The 14195-nt window shown below is 44.2% G+C and overlaps 1 protein-coding gene across 3 annotated transcripts in view; it reads right to left on the bottom strand.

Moving 5' to 3' along the window:
• Nucleotides 1-14195, bottom strand: part of LOC106601980 (epsin-3) — a 63753-nt gene that overhangs the window by 30604 nt on the left and 18954 nt on the right. For all 3 annotated transcript variants that reach the window (XM_045719705.1, XM_045719706.1, XM_045719707.1), the window contains exon 7: nt 217-338. In XM_045719705.1, coding sequence (XP_045575661.1) covers nt 217-338 — 122 coding nt within the window. The remainder of the gene's footprint in view (nt 1-216; nt 339-14195) is intronic.

Here is a 14195-nt window from a genome sequence, read left to right as displayed (position 1 = left end):
GTTTCTATTAAAGGCTCAGTGAAATGGATGACACTTAGAGGACAGGGGGGGGGATTTGAGCTCTGCAGGGGAGTGTGTATGAGTGGGAGGGAGGCAGCCACGTCCATAACATTCTCACACTGCATGTAGTCAGAGTGTGTCAGTGCCTCTTGTTCAGTGTGTGTGGTGAGTGTGTGTACTGTGTGAGTGTGTGTACTGTGTGAGTGTGTGTGTTACCTTTTCACTCTCCTCTCGGCTCATGGCCAGAGCCAGCTGCAGCTGTAGCTCCTCCTCCCCGCTGGTCTGGGGGCGGGCCTGCTCCATGTCTGATGCGGCACGGCGAGGAGAGGAAGAGGTGGCTGGGAGGAGGAAAGAGGGAGGGAGTGGAGAAAGAGAGAAAGAAAGAGAGAAAGAAAGAGGAGGGAGGTGGCAGAGGAGAGAGAGAGAGAGAGAGAGAGAGGAGGGAGAGAGGGAGAGAGAATGAAAGAGAAAGGGGAGGGAGGTGGCAGAGGAGAGAGAGAGAAAGGGAGGGAGAGAGAGAGGGAGGGAGAGAGAGAGATTGAGAGGGAGGAGGGAGAGAAAGAGGAGGGAAAGAGTGGGAGAGGGAGAGAAAGAGAGGGAGAGAGAGAGAGGGGAGGGAGAGAGAGATTGAGAGGGAGGAGGGAGAGAAAGAGGAGGGAAAGAGTGGGAGAGGGAGAGAAAGAGAGGGAGAGAGGGGCAGGTGGCAGAGGAGAGAGAGTGTGTGATTTTTAAGAGCAGAGTTTTAGTAGAGAGAGCTGGGTTTGCATGTTAAGTCTGCTGTCCAACCACTGGGTGTTGTGTTATTCCAGCAGGCCTGTGTTGGCATGGCATACTCTGCCTTGGTCTGCAAGTCTGCACCCCATTCTCCATTTAGTGCACTACTTTTGACTATGGACGCTGGTCCTAAGTAGTGCACTATATAGGGAATAGGGGCCACTGCTGCTCTCTGCCTCCTGCACTAGGAGCGATGGTGGCTTTTGTGGAGTAGGTAAAGGAGGTATTTTTTTATTTTAATTTTACCTTTAACCTGGCAAGTCAGTTAATAACAAATTGTTATTTTCAATGACGGCCTAGGAACAGTGGGTTAACTGCCTTGTTCAGGGGCAGAACGACAGATTTTTTACCTTGTCAGCTCAGGGATTTGATCTTGCAACCTTTCAGTTACTTGTCCAACGTTCTAACCACTAGGCTAGCTACCCCCCCCCTCCCCCCCCCCAAGTAAAGGAGGTAGAGGAGGCAGATGGGGTAGAGGAGGCAGAGGGGGTAGAGGAGGTAGAGGGGTAAAGGAGGTAGATGAGTAGAGGGTCGAGGAGGTAGAAAAGGTAGCAGGGGTAGAGGAGTAGGTGGGTTGTGAGGGTAGAGGGGTATTGGTGGTAGTTAATGAGAGGGGATAGATGGGTAGAGGGTAGAGGGGGTAGCAGGGGTAGAGGAGTAGGTGGGTTGTGAGGGTAGAGGGGTAGTGGAGGTAGATAATGAGAGGGGATAGATGGGTAGGGGGTAGAGGAGGTAGATGAGTAGGGGGGTCATTGCTGTAAGGGGGAGGTCATGGCTGTAAGGGGGGAGTTCATGGCTGTAAGGGGGGGTCATGGCTGTAAAGGGGAGGTCATGGCTGTAAGGGGGGAGGTCATGGCTGTAAGGGGGGGGTCATGGCTGTAAGGGGGGGGTCATGGCTGTAAAGGGGAGGTCATGGCTGTAAAGTGGAGGTCATGGCTGTAAAGGGGAGGTCATGGCTGTAAGGGGGGGGGTCATGGCTGTAAGGGGGGGGTCATGGCTGTAAGGGTAGGGAGGTCATGGCTGTAAGGGTAGGGAGGTCATGGCTGTAAGGGTAGGGAGGTCATGGCTGTAAGGGGGGGATCATGGCTGTAAAGGGGAGGTCATGGCTGTAAAGGGGAGGTCATGGCTGTAAAGGGGAGGTCATGGCTGTAAGGGGGGGGTCATGGCTGTAAAGGGGAGGTCATGGCTGTAAAGGGGAGGTCATGGCTGTAAAGGGGAGGTCATGGCTGTAAGGGGGGGTCATGGCTGTAAGGGGGGGGTCATGGCTGTAAGGGGGGGGTCATGGCTGTAAAGGGGAGGTCATGGCTGTAAAGGGGAGGTCATGGCTGTAAAGGGGAGGTCATGGCTGTAAGGGGGGGGTCATGGCTGTAAGGGGGGGGTCATGGCTGTAAGGGTAGGGAGGTCATGGCTGTAAGGGTAGGGAGGTCATGGCTGTAAGGGGGGGTCATGGCTGTAAGGGTAGGGAGGGGGGATCATGGCTGTAATGGAGGGGGCTCAGGGTTGTAAGGGGGGGGGCATGGCAAAAGGGAGGGAGCTGTGGAGGGAAGGAGGTGGGCAGTACTGTATATACGTCCCAAATGGCACCCTATTCCCGATGTAGTGCACTACTTTTCACCAGAGCCCATATAAAAGCCAATATAGTGTGATTTGGGACGAGGCCATTGCCATGGTCCAGTCTATCTCTGATGAATTCCAATCACTTCCAGTACACCGCCTCTCAATGTGGCCCGCCTGGGCTGGACTGTAGTCTGGCTGGGACCTGGGTTCAAATACTATTCCATAGCTCCTCAAATAGTGAGAGCGTTTGCTTTAGCCTGCCTGCAGTGCCAGGTGGGCGGGGTCTCTTCTATGGGTTCCATTACGCCAGACAAGCTCAATCAAAGCACAGACAAAGTATTTTGACATGATTTCAAATTGTATTTGAACCCAGGCCTGTCTGGGAAGGGACAGGGAGCTACTGCCACAGTGCCAGGCCAACCCTCTGACCCCCACTCAACCACCCAGCCCATCCATCAGGTCCATCTAAACCCGCAACAACAGACAGGACAGACAGACTCAAAGATCATCAATCCAGGACACATAGTATGTCCTCCACCATCACTGACCAAACTGTCCTTCTGTAACAGTGTTGAAATCAGGCTGGAGTGACTTTCCCAGACAAGGCCTACTGTATATTATGGAATATGTCAATATGGATGTAGTCTGAATCATTTCACAGTAATTATCTCCAAAATATGTAGTAATATAAAAAGAAGAATTATCCAGCCCAAGTGGGGGATTAGCTCAGTACTTTTTAGCTGATCAACCCCAGTAATTGTTTCACAGTGAGGAAATGGAATTGTATGATATTGTTTGTACTGTAATTGTATAAAAACAATATGAAATATTTGATCTAATTCCTGTCCCCGGTGGACTACTTTCCCCTGATCCTGTTGCAACAACCATTCATCTGGACCGCTGGGTCTGGTTCTGACCCATACAGTACTGTATGTTAGGACTGAAATAAACCATTAATCTGGACCGCTGGGTCTGGTTCTGATCCATACAGTACCGTATGTTAGGACTGAAATCAACCATTCATCTGGACCGCTGGGTCTGGTTCTGACCCATACAGTACTGTATGTTAGGACTGAAATAAACCATTCACCTGGACTGCTGGGTCTGGTTCTGACCCATACAATGTTTGTGTGTGTGTGTGTGTGTGTGTGTGTGTGTGTGTGTGTGTGTGTGTGTGTGTGTGTGTGTGTGTGTATGTATGTATGTATGTATGTATGTATGTATGTATGTTGCTCAAAAAAATAAAGGGAACACTTAAACAACACAATGTAACTCCAAGTCAATCACATTACATTTACATTTTTAGTCATTTAGCAGACGCTCTTTTTCCAGAGCGGGGACAGGAATCCGGGGACAGGAATCACACTTCTGTGAAATCAAACTGTCCACTTAGGAAGCAACAGTGATTGACAATAAATTTCACATGCTGTTGTGCAAATGGAATAGACAACAGGTGGAAATTATAGGCAATAAGCAAGACACCCCCAATAAAAGAGTGGTTTTGCAAGTGCAGACCACAGACCACTTCTCAGTTCCTATGCTTCCAGGCTGATGTTTTGGTCACTTTTGAATGCTGGCGGTGCTTTCACTCTAGTGGTAGCATGAGACGGAGTCTACAACCCACACAAGTGGCTCAGGTAGTGCAGCTCATCCAGGATGGCACATCAATGCGAGCTGTGGCTAGAAGGTTTGCTGTGTCTGTCAGCGTAGTGTCCAGAGCATGGAGGCGCTACCGGGAGACAGGCCAGTACATCAGGAGACGTGGAAGAGGCCGTAGGAGGGCAACAACCCAGGAGCAGGACCGCTACCTCCGCCTTTGTGCAAGGAGGAGCAGGAGAAGCACTGCCAGAGCCCTGCAAAATGACCTCCAGCAGGCCACAAATGTGCATGTGTCTGCTCAAACGGTCAGAAACAGACTCCATGAGGGTGGTACGAGGGCACGACGTCCACAGGTGGGGGTTGTGCTTATAACCCAACACCGTGCAGGACATTTGGCATTTGCCAGAGAACACCAAGATTGGCAAATTCGCCACTGGCGCCCTGTGCTCTTCACAGATGAAAGCAGGTTCACACTGAGCACGTGACAGACGTGACAGAGTCTGGAGACGCCGTGGAGAACGTTCTTCTGCCTGCAACATCCTCCAGCATGACCGGCTTGGCAGTGGGTCAGTCATGGTGTGGGGTGGCATTTCTTTGGGGGGCTGCACAGCCCTCCATGTGCTCGCCAGTGGTAGCCTGACTGCCATTAGGTACCGAGATGAGATCCTCAGACCCCTTGTGAGACCATATGCTGGTGCGGTTGGCCCTGGGTTCCTCCTAATGCAAGACAATGCTAGACCTCATGTGGCTGGAGTGTGTCAGCAGTTCCTGCAAGAGGAAGGCATTGATGCTATGGACTGACCCGCCCGTTCCCCAGACCTGAATCCAATTGAGCACATCTGGGACATCATGTCTCGCTCCATCCACCAACGCCACGTTGCACCACAGACTGTCCAGGAGTTGGCGGATGCTTTAGTCCAGGTCTGGGAGGAGATCCCTCAGGAGACCATCCGCCACCTCATCAGGAGCATGCCCAGGCGTTGTAGGGAGTTCATACAGGCACGTGGAGGCCACACACACTACTGAGCCTCATTTTGACTTGTTTTAAGGACATTACATCAAAGTTGGATCAGCCTGTAGTGTGGTTTTCCACTTTAATTTAGAGTGTGACTCCAAATCCAGACCTCCATGGGTTGATAAATTGGATGTCCATTGATTATTTTTGTGTGATTTTGTTGTCAGCACATTCAACTATGTGAAGAAAAAAGTATTTAATAAGATGATTTCTTTCATTCAGATCTAGGATGTGTTGTTTAAGTGTTCCCTTTATTTTTTTGAGCAGTGTATATAGGGTTTTAATTCTACATAGAAAAATCTAGAGTGGGCCACCTTTGGCCAAACAGTAAAATATATATATAGTGCCAGTCAAAAGTTTGGACAGACCTACTCATTCAAGGGTTTGTCTTTATTATTACTATATTCTACATTGTAGAATAATAGTGACGAAATTAAAACTATGAAATAACACATATGGAATCATGTAGTAACCAAAATAGTGTTAAACAAATACATTTAATATTTGAGATTCTTCAAATAGCCACCATTTGCCTTGAAGACAGCTTTGCACATTCTTGGCATTCTCTCAACCAGCTTCATGAGGTAGTCAACTGGAATGCTTTTCCAACAGTCTTGAAGGAGTTCCCACATATGCTGAGCACTTGTTGGCTGCTTTTCCTTCACTCTGCGGTCCAACTCATCCCAAACCATCTCAATTGGGTTGAATTTGGGGGATTGTGGAGGCCAGGTCATCTGATGCAGCCCTCCATCACTCTCCTTCTTGGTCAAATAGCCATTACACAGCCTGGAGGTGTGTTTTGGGTCATTGTCCTGTTGAAGAACAAATGATAGTCCCACTAAGTGCAAACCAGATGGGATGGCGAATCGCTGCAGAATACTGTGGTAGCCATGCTGGTTAAGTGTGCCTTGAATTCTAAATAAATCACAGACAGTGTCACCAACACCAGCACCACCACACCATCACCCCTCCTCCTCCATGCTTCACGTTTGGAACGACCCATGCGGAGATCATCTGTTCACCTACTCTGCATCTCACAAAGACATGGTGGTTGGAACCATAAATCGCAAATTTGGACTCATCAGACCAAAGGACAGATTTCCACCGGTCTAATGTCCATTGCTTGCGTTTCTTGACCCAAGCAAGTCTCTTCTTATTATTGGTGTCCTTTAGTAGTGGTTTCTTTGCAGCAATTGGTTACTGCATGATTCGATATGTGTTATTTCATAGGTTTGACGTCTTCACTATTATTCTACAATGTAGAAAATAATCAAAATAAAGAAAAACCCTTCAATGAGTATGTGTGTCTGGTATTGTACACTACCGTTCAACAGTTTGGGGTCACTTAGAAATGTCCTTGTTTTTTAAAGAAAAGCACATTTTGTCCATTAAAATAACATTAAATTGATCAGAAACAGTGTAAACATTTTTTATGTTGTAAATAACTATTGTAGCTGGAAATGGCAGATTTTTTATGGAATATCTACCTAGGTGTACAGACTACAGAGGCACATTATCAGCAACCATCACTCCTGTGTTCCAATGGCATGTTGTGTTAGCTAATCCAAGTTTAGCATTTTAAAAGGCTAATTGATCATTAGAAAACCCTTTTGCAATTATGTTAGCACAGCTGAAAACTATTGTTCTGATTAAAGAAGCAATAAAACTGGCCTTCTTTAGACTAGTTGAATATCTGGAGCATCAGCATTTGTGGGTTTGATTACAGGCTCAAAATGGCCAGAAACAAAGACTTTCTTCTGAAACTCGTCAGTCTATTCTTGTTCTGAGAATAGAAGGCTATTCAATGCAAGAATTTGCAAGAAACTGAAGATCTCGTACAACGCTGTGTACTACTCCCTTCACAGAACAGCGTAAACTGGCTCTAACCAGAATAGAAAGAGGAGTGGGAGGCCCTGGTGCCCAACTGAGCAAGAGGACAAGTACATTAGAGTTTCTAGTTTGAGAAACAGACGCCTCACAAGTCCTCAACTGGCAGCTTCATTAAATAGTACCCACAAAACACCAGTCTCAACGTCAACAGTGAAGAGGCGACTCCGGGATTCTGGCCTTCTAGGCAGAGTTCCTCTGTCCAGTGTCTGTGTTCTTTTGCCCATCTTAATCTTTCCTTTTTATTGGCCAGTCTGAGATATGGCTTTTTCTTTGCAACTCTACCTAGAAGGCCAGCATCCCGGAGTCGCCTCTTCACTGTTGACGTTGAGACTGGTGTTTTGTAAAAACAAGGACATTTCTAAGTGACCCCAAACTTTTGAACGGTAGTGTACATATATACTTTTTTTACAGGATGTAAAAAAGTTTTCAGTTGAAACTTAAACGACTAAAACCACATATAAAGTATGTAGAAAAGATAATGGACCTATATATTTTTAAATAACAATCACCAAAATACTTAATTTTTTCAAAACTTAATTTTATTATTATTATGCATTCAGGAGTATTTTTGTCATGGCATGGGGCCCCCATTGATTTTGTAATAATGTTTGAGTCACTCAGATAGCATAAGACATTGCGAACTTTGTAGATTTGAATGAAATTAACTTTAAAACTGCACATTTTGTCATTGCGGTCAACAGGAGGGCCTCTAAAATGTCCAGTCGGCAACTGCACCAGTGGCCACGCCCCCACCACGCCCATCGCCTAAGCCACATTTTAACCCAGAAAATACTCTGGTGTGTGTGTGTGTGTGTGTGTCTGTGGGGAAATCAAACATGCCACAGACACCAGAAGTATAACATTAACACAGTGTGACTAACTGAAACCATGCTCACGCTACTTAGCTTCCCACACACAACCTTTACACAGCTGGTGCACCGACCACACTCAGCTGGTGCAGAGGCTGCCCACAGCTGGTGTACAGACCTAACACATGATAATACACAGGCAACTGGCTTTGGTATCTGCACCATCCTTCTGTACTGTTCAACAACTCCACCACATCCTACTGTATCATAATACTACTAACAACTCCACCACATCCTACTGTATCATAATACTACTAACTAACAACTCCACCACATTCTACTGTTTCATAATACTACTGTACTATCTAACAACTCCACCACATCCTTCAACAGCCCTGTATAATACATGATGCCCAGTCCCAGCTAGCTAAACGTGGCTACCACAGCCCTGTATAATACATGATGCCCAGTCCCAACTAGCTAAACATGACTACCACAGTACAGCCATGTATAATACATGATGCCCAGTCCCAGCAAGCTAAACGTGGCTACCACAGCCCTGTATAATACATGATGCCCAGTCCCAGCTAGCTAAACGTGGCTACCACAGCCATGTATAATACATGATGCCCAGTCCCAGCTAGCTAAACGTGGCTACCACAGCCCTGTATAATACATGATGCCCAGTCCCAGCTAGCTAAACGTGACTACCACAGCCCTGTATAATACATGACCAGTCCCAGCTAGCTAAACGTGGCTACCACAGTACAGCCATGTATAATACATGATGCCCAGTCCCAGCTAGCTAAACGTGGCTACCACAGCCCTGTATAATACATGATGCCCAGTCCCAGCTAGCTCAACGTGACTACCACAGCCATGTATAATACATGATGCCCAGTCCCAGCTAGCTAAACGTGACTACCACAGCCCTGTATAATACATGATGCCCAGTCCCAGCTAGCTAAACGTGACTACCACAGTACAGCCATGTATAATACATGATGCCCAGTCCCAGCTAGCTAAACGTGGCTACCACAGCACAGCCATGTATAATACATGATGCCCAGTCCCAGCTAGCTAAACGTGACTACCACAGCACAGCCATGTATAATACATGATGCCCAGTCCCAGCTAGCTAAACGTGACTACCACAGCACAGCCATGTATAATACATGATGCCCAGTCCCAGCTAGCTAAACGTGGCTACCACAGCACAGCCATGTATAATACATGATGCCCAGTCCCAGCTAGCTAAACGTGACTACCACAGCACAGCCATGTATAATACATGATGCCCAGTCCCAGCTAGCTAAACGTGGCTACCACAGCCATGTATAATACATGATGCCCAGTCCAAGCTAGCTAAACGTGGCTGCCACAGCCCTGTATAATACATGATGCCCAGTCCCAGCTAGCTAAACGTGGCTACCACAGCCATGTATAATACATGATGCCCAGTCCCAGCTAGCTAAACGTGACTACCACAGTACAGCCATGTATAATACATGATGCCCAGTCCCAGCTAGCTAAACGTGGCTGCCACAGCCCTGTATAATACATGATGCCCAGTCCCAGCTAGCTAAACGTGACTACCACAGCACAGCCATGTATAATACATGATGCCCAGTCCCAGCTAGCTAAAAGTGACTACCACAGCCCTGTACAATACATGATGCCCAGTCCCAGCTAGCTAAACGTGACTACCACAGCCATGTATAATACATGATGCCCAGTCCCAGCTAGCTAAACGTGGCTACCACAGCCATGTATAATACATGATGCCCAGTCCCAGCTAGCTAAACGTGACTACCACAGCACAGCCATGTATAATACATGATGCCCAGTCCCAGCTAGCTAAACGTGACTACCACAGCACAGCCATGTATAATACATGATGCCCAGTCCCAGCTAGCTAAACGTGACTACCACAGCACAGCCATGTATAATACATGATGCCCAGTCCCAGCTAGCTAAACGTGACTACCACAGCACAGCCATGTATACAGAGATCCATGATGAGACAGGGAAAAAAGGTAGAGAGTGTGTGTGTCCCATTCTTTGTGTTTGCTGTTTAGTTGGAGTGAAAGAGAACAGGAGAATGTTAGGAATGCAGCTATAGAGAGCGTCTCACACACACACACACACACACACACACGCACACGCACACGCACACACACACACACACACTTGGATAGCGTAACCAAAACTAACAAACACTTTATGTAGGAATGGGGATTAACCAGGATTATACAATAGACAGAGACATGGATTGTTTGTAGTGCACTACTTTTGACCAGAGCCCTGTGGCCAATGGAACCCTATGCCCTATATAGTGCACTAATTTTGACCAGAACCCTATGGCCAATGGAACCCTATTCCCTATATAGTGCACTACTATTGACCAGGGCCCTATTCCTTATATAGTGCACTACTATTGACCAGAGCCCTATTCCCTATATAGTGCACTACTATTGACCAGAGCCCTATTCCCTATATAGTGCACTACTATTGACCAGGGCCCTATTCCTTATATAGTGCACTACTATTGACCAGGGCCCTATTCCTTATATAGTGCACTACTATTGACCAGGGCCCTATTCCCTATATAGTGCACTACTATTGACCAGAGCCCTATTCCCAATATAGTGCACTACAATTGACCAGAGCCCTATTCCCTATATAGTGCACTACTATTGACCAGAGCCCTATTCCCAATATAGTGCACTACAATTGACCAGAGCCCTATTCCCTATATAGTGCACTACTTTTGACCAGGGCCCTTAGGGAACAGGGTACGATTTGGGGCAAAGTTATTGATTGAGACTTGTCCAGGTCCTTATGTCCAGCTGCCTGTCACATGGACCAACAGGACAATAGTTCCTACTTGAATAGGGCCTGTGAGGGACAATGACCACAGGTATACAACTATAGAAACACAATCTATTATGCCATCATTGACATGAATGGGAAGATCTTTTCTATAGACTCTATTTCTGTGTACACAACCAGCCATCTTTACAATGAATCCAGATACTGCTGACAGAAAGCTCTATCTGTATCTCTGGAGACCCAAGTAACTTAACTTTTAGAATACAGTATATAGACACACACACACACACACTGACTGACTCGTTGATAAGATAAGAACAGTGAGTTCTTACTGAGTGTATATGTCATATGCCATCTGTGATCTAGAATAATCTACTGTATGTCATGGTCACAAGATAAGAACATGAAGAGCCAAAACATTCCAGCTCAAATCCCCTTAAGAAGGAAGAGGTTAGTGGTCACTGCACGACAGGGGAGGTAGAGACAGAGATGTTTCCTTTACTGGGAGAAATACTCTCAAATAAGATAACATTTTTTCAAGACAATATGTCAATCAATGTCTAACTTCTGTGCATTTACTAATAACATAAAGCTGGGAATCAATCTGGGTGGGGGGAAAAAATGCAAATATGACTGCCTGATATGTATATGACTGCCATAGACTGAGGGACATCCCATGACCAGTAATTCCCTGAAGTATTACATTATATATAAGTAATTCATAGTGTAACCATCCTCCGTGTTGTTGTTTACTAGTAATACATAGTGTAACTATCCCCCGTGTTGTTGTTTACTAGTAATACATAGTGTAACATTCCTCCGTGTTGTTGTTTACTAGTAATACATAGTGTAACCATCCCCCGTGTTGTTGTTTACTAGTAATACATAGTGTAACCATCCTCCGTGTTGTTGTTTACTAGTAATACATAGTGTAACATTCCTCCGTGTTGTTGTTTACTAGTAATACATAGTGTAACCATCCCCCGTGTTGTTGTTTACTAGTAATTCATAGTGTAACCATCCTCCGTGTTGTTGTTTACTAGTAATACATAGTGTAACCATCCTCTGTGTTGTTGTTTACTAGTAATACATAGTGTAACCATCCTCCGTGTTGTTGTTTACTAGTAATACATAGTGTAACATTCCTCCGTGTTGTTGTTTACTAGTAATACATAGTGTAACATTCCTCCGTGTTGTTGTTTACTAGTAATACATACTGTAACCATCCTCTGTGTTGTTGTTTACTAGTAATACATAGTGTAACCATCCTCCGTGTTGTTGTTTACTAGTAATACATAGTGTAACATTCCTCCGTGTTGTTGTTTACTAGTAATACATAGTGTAACCATCCTCCGTGTTGTTGTTTACTAGTAATACATAGTGTAACCATCCCCCGTGTTGTTGTTTACTAGTAATACATAGTGTAACATTCCTCCGTGTTGTTGTTTACTAGTAATACATAGTGTAACCATCCTCCGTGTTGTTGTTTACTAGTAATACATAGTGTAACATTCCTCCGTGTTGTTGTTTACTAGTAATACATAGTGTAACCATCCTCCGTGTTGTTGTTTACTAGTAATACATAGTGTAACCATCCTCTGTGTTGTTGTTTACTAGTAATACATAGTGTAACCATCCTCCGTGTTGTTGTTTACTAGTAATACATAGTGTAACCATCCTCCGTGTTGTTGTTTACTAGTAATACATAGTGTAACCATGCTCCGTGTTGTTGTTTACTAGTAATACATAGTGTAACATTCCTCCGTGTTGTTGTTTACTAGTAATACATAGTGTAACCATCCTCCGTGTTGTTGTTTACTAGTAATACATAGTGTAACATTCCTCCGTGTTGTTGTTTACTAGTAATACATAGTGTAACCATCCTCTGTGTTGTTGTTTACTAGTAATACATAGTGTAACCATCCTCCGTGTTGTTGTTTACTAGTAATACATAGTGTAACATTCCTCCGTGTTGTTGTTTACTAGTAATACATAGTGTAACCATCCTCCGTGTTGTTGTTTACTAGTAATACATAGTGTAACCATCCTCCGTGTTGTTGTTTACTAGTAATACATAGTGTAACCATCCTCCGTGTTGTTGTTTACTAGTAATACATAGTGTAACATTCCTCCGTGTTGTTGTTTACTAGTAATACATAGTGTAACATTCCTCCGTGTTGTTGTTTACTAGTAATACATAGTGTAACCATCCTCCGTGTTGTTGTTTACTAGTAATACATAGTGTAACATTCCTCCGTGTTGTTGTTTACTAGTAATACATAGTGTAACCATCCTCCGTGTTGTTGTTTACTAGTAATACATAGTGTAACATTCCTCCGTGTTGTTGTTTATTTATTAGCTATTTTTTCTTTTTTCTAATCATATTTTTATTTCACAAAATGTATTGACCGAAGATTCCACAATACAACAGCAGTAGTGTTGTACCTGTATCCATGACTATATGTAGTACTATTATTACCACTGAAATGAACAGGATTTCATTATCCTCATAAAGCAATCTGAATTTTGTTAGGCTATACACACACTAGGTTGTTTCCTGTGGTGTAAAGTACTTATTAAGTAAAAATACTTTAAAGTACTACTTAAGTTGTTTTTTGGGGTATCTGTCCTTTACTTTTCTGTTTATATTTTTTGACAACTTTTTCTTCACTACATTCCTAAAGAAAATAATGTACTTTTACTCCATACATTTTCTCTGACACACAAACGTACTCGTTACATTTTGAATACTTAGCAGGACAGATAGCCTAGGTAGCCTAGTGGTGAGAGCGTTGGACTAGTAACCGAAAGGTTGCAAGATCAAATCCTCGAGCTGACAAGGTAAAAATCTGTTGTTCTGCCCCTGAACAAGGCAGTTAACCCACTGTTCCTAGACTGTCATTGAAAATAAGAATTTGTTCTTAACTGACTTGCCTAGTAAAAAAATAAATAAAATGGTCCTATTCACACACTTATCAAGAGAACATCCCTGATCATCCCTACTACCTCTGATCTGGCGGGCTCACTAAACACAAATGCTTCGTTTGTAAAATATGTCTGAAAGTTGGAGTGTGCCCCTTGCTATCTGTAAATTTAAAAATAATAATTTAAAAAAAAGTTACAAAAATGGTGCTGTCTGGTTTATTTAATATAAGGAATTTGAAATGATTCATACCTTTACTTTTGATACTTAGGTATATTTTAGCAATTACATTTACTTTTGATACTTAAGTATATTTGAAACCAAATACTTTTAGACTTTTACTCAAGTAGTATTTTACTGGGTGACTTTCACTTTTACTTGAGTCATTTTCTATGAAGGTATCTTTACTTTTACTCAAATATGACAACTGGGTACTTTATCCACCACTGGTTGTTTCCTGTGGGATAACACTAACATGGAGTGTTCGTTAGCCAACTTACTGACTAGCTGTCAGTGCAGAACTGCCAGTGCCAGTGCAGACCTGAGCAGAGCCAGACCACATCTCTCAACATGGATTCTCAGTGAAGAACAAAATGGCTAATCTTATCAATGTTATCTTATCAATGTTTCAGGCATTCAAGCCTTCATGCTCTCATTACATTCTGGCTCCATTATGTGTTCCACTGCCTCTTCAATGCTTCAGGCTGTGAGAACATGTTTGGCCTTTTAAAATGTATCACCGCTATCAATCAAACTGTAATATACTGTCACTATCCGGCTACCACCCAGGACTCTA

The sequence above is a fragment of the Salmo salar genome, chromosome ssa06 (assembly GCF_905237065.1).
Source record: "Salmo salar chromosome ssa06, Ssal_v3.1, whole genome shotgun sequence".
In the NCBI taxonomy this organism is placed as follows: Eukaryota; Metazoa; Chordata; class Actinopteri; order Salmoniformes; family Salmonidae; genus Salmo; species Salmo salar.
This window is presented reverse-complemented; position numbering and strand designations above follow the sequence as displayed.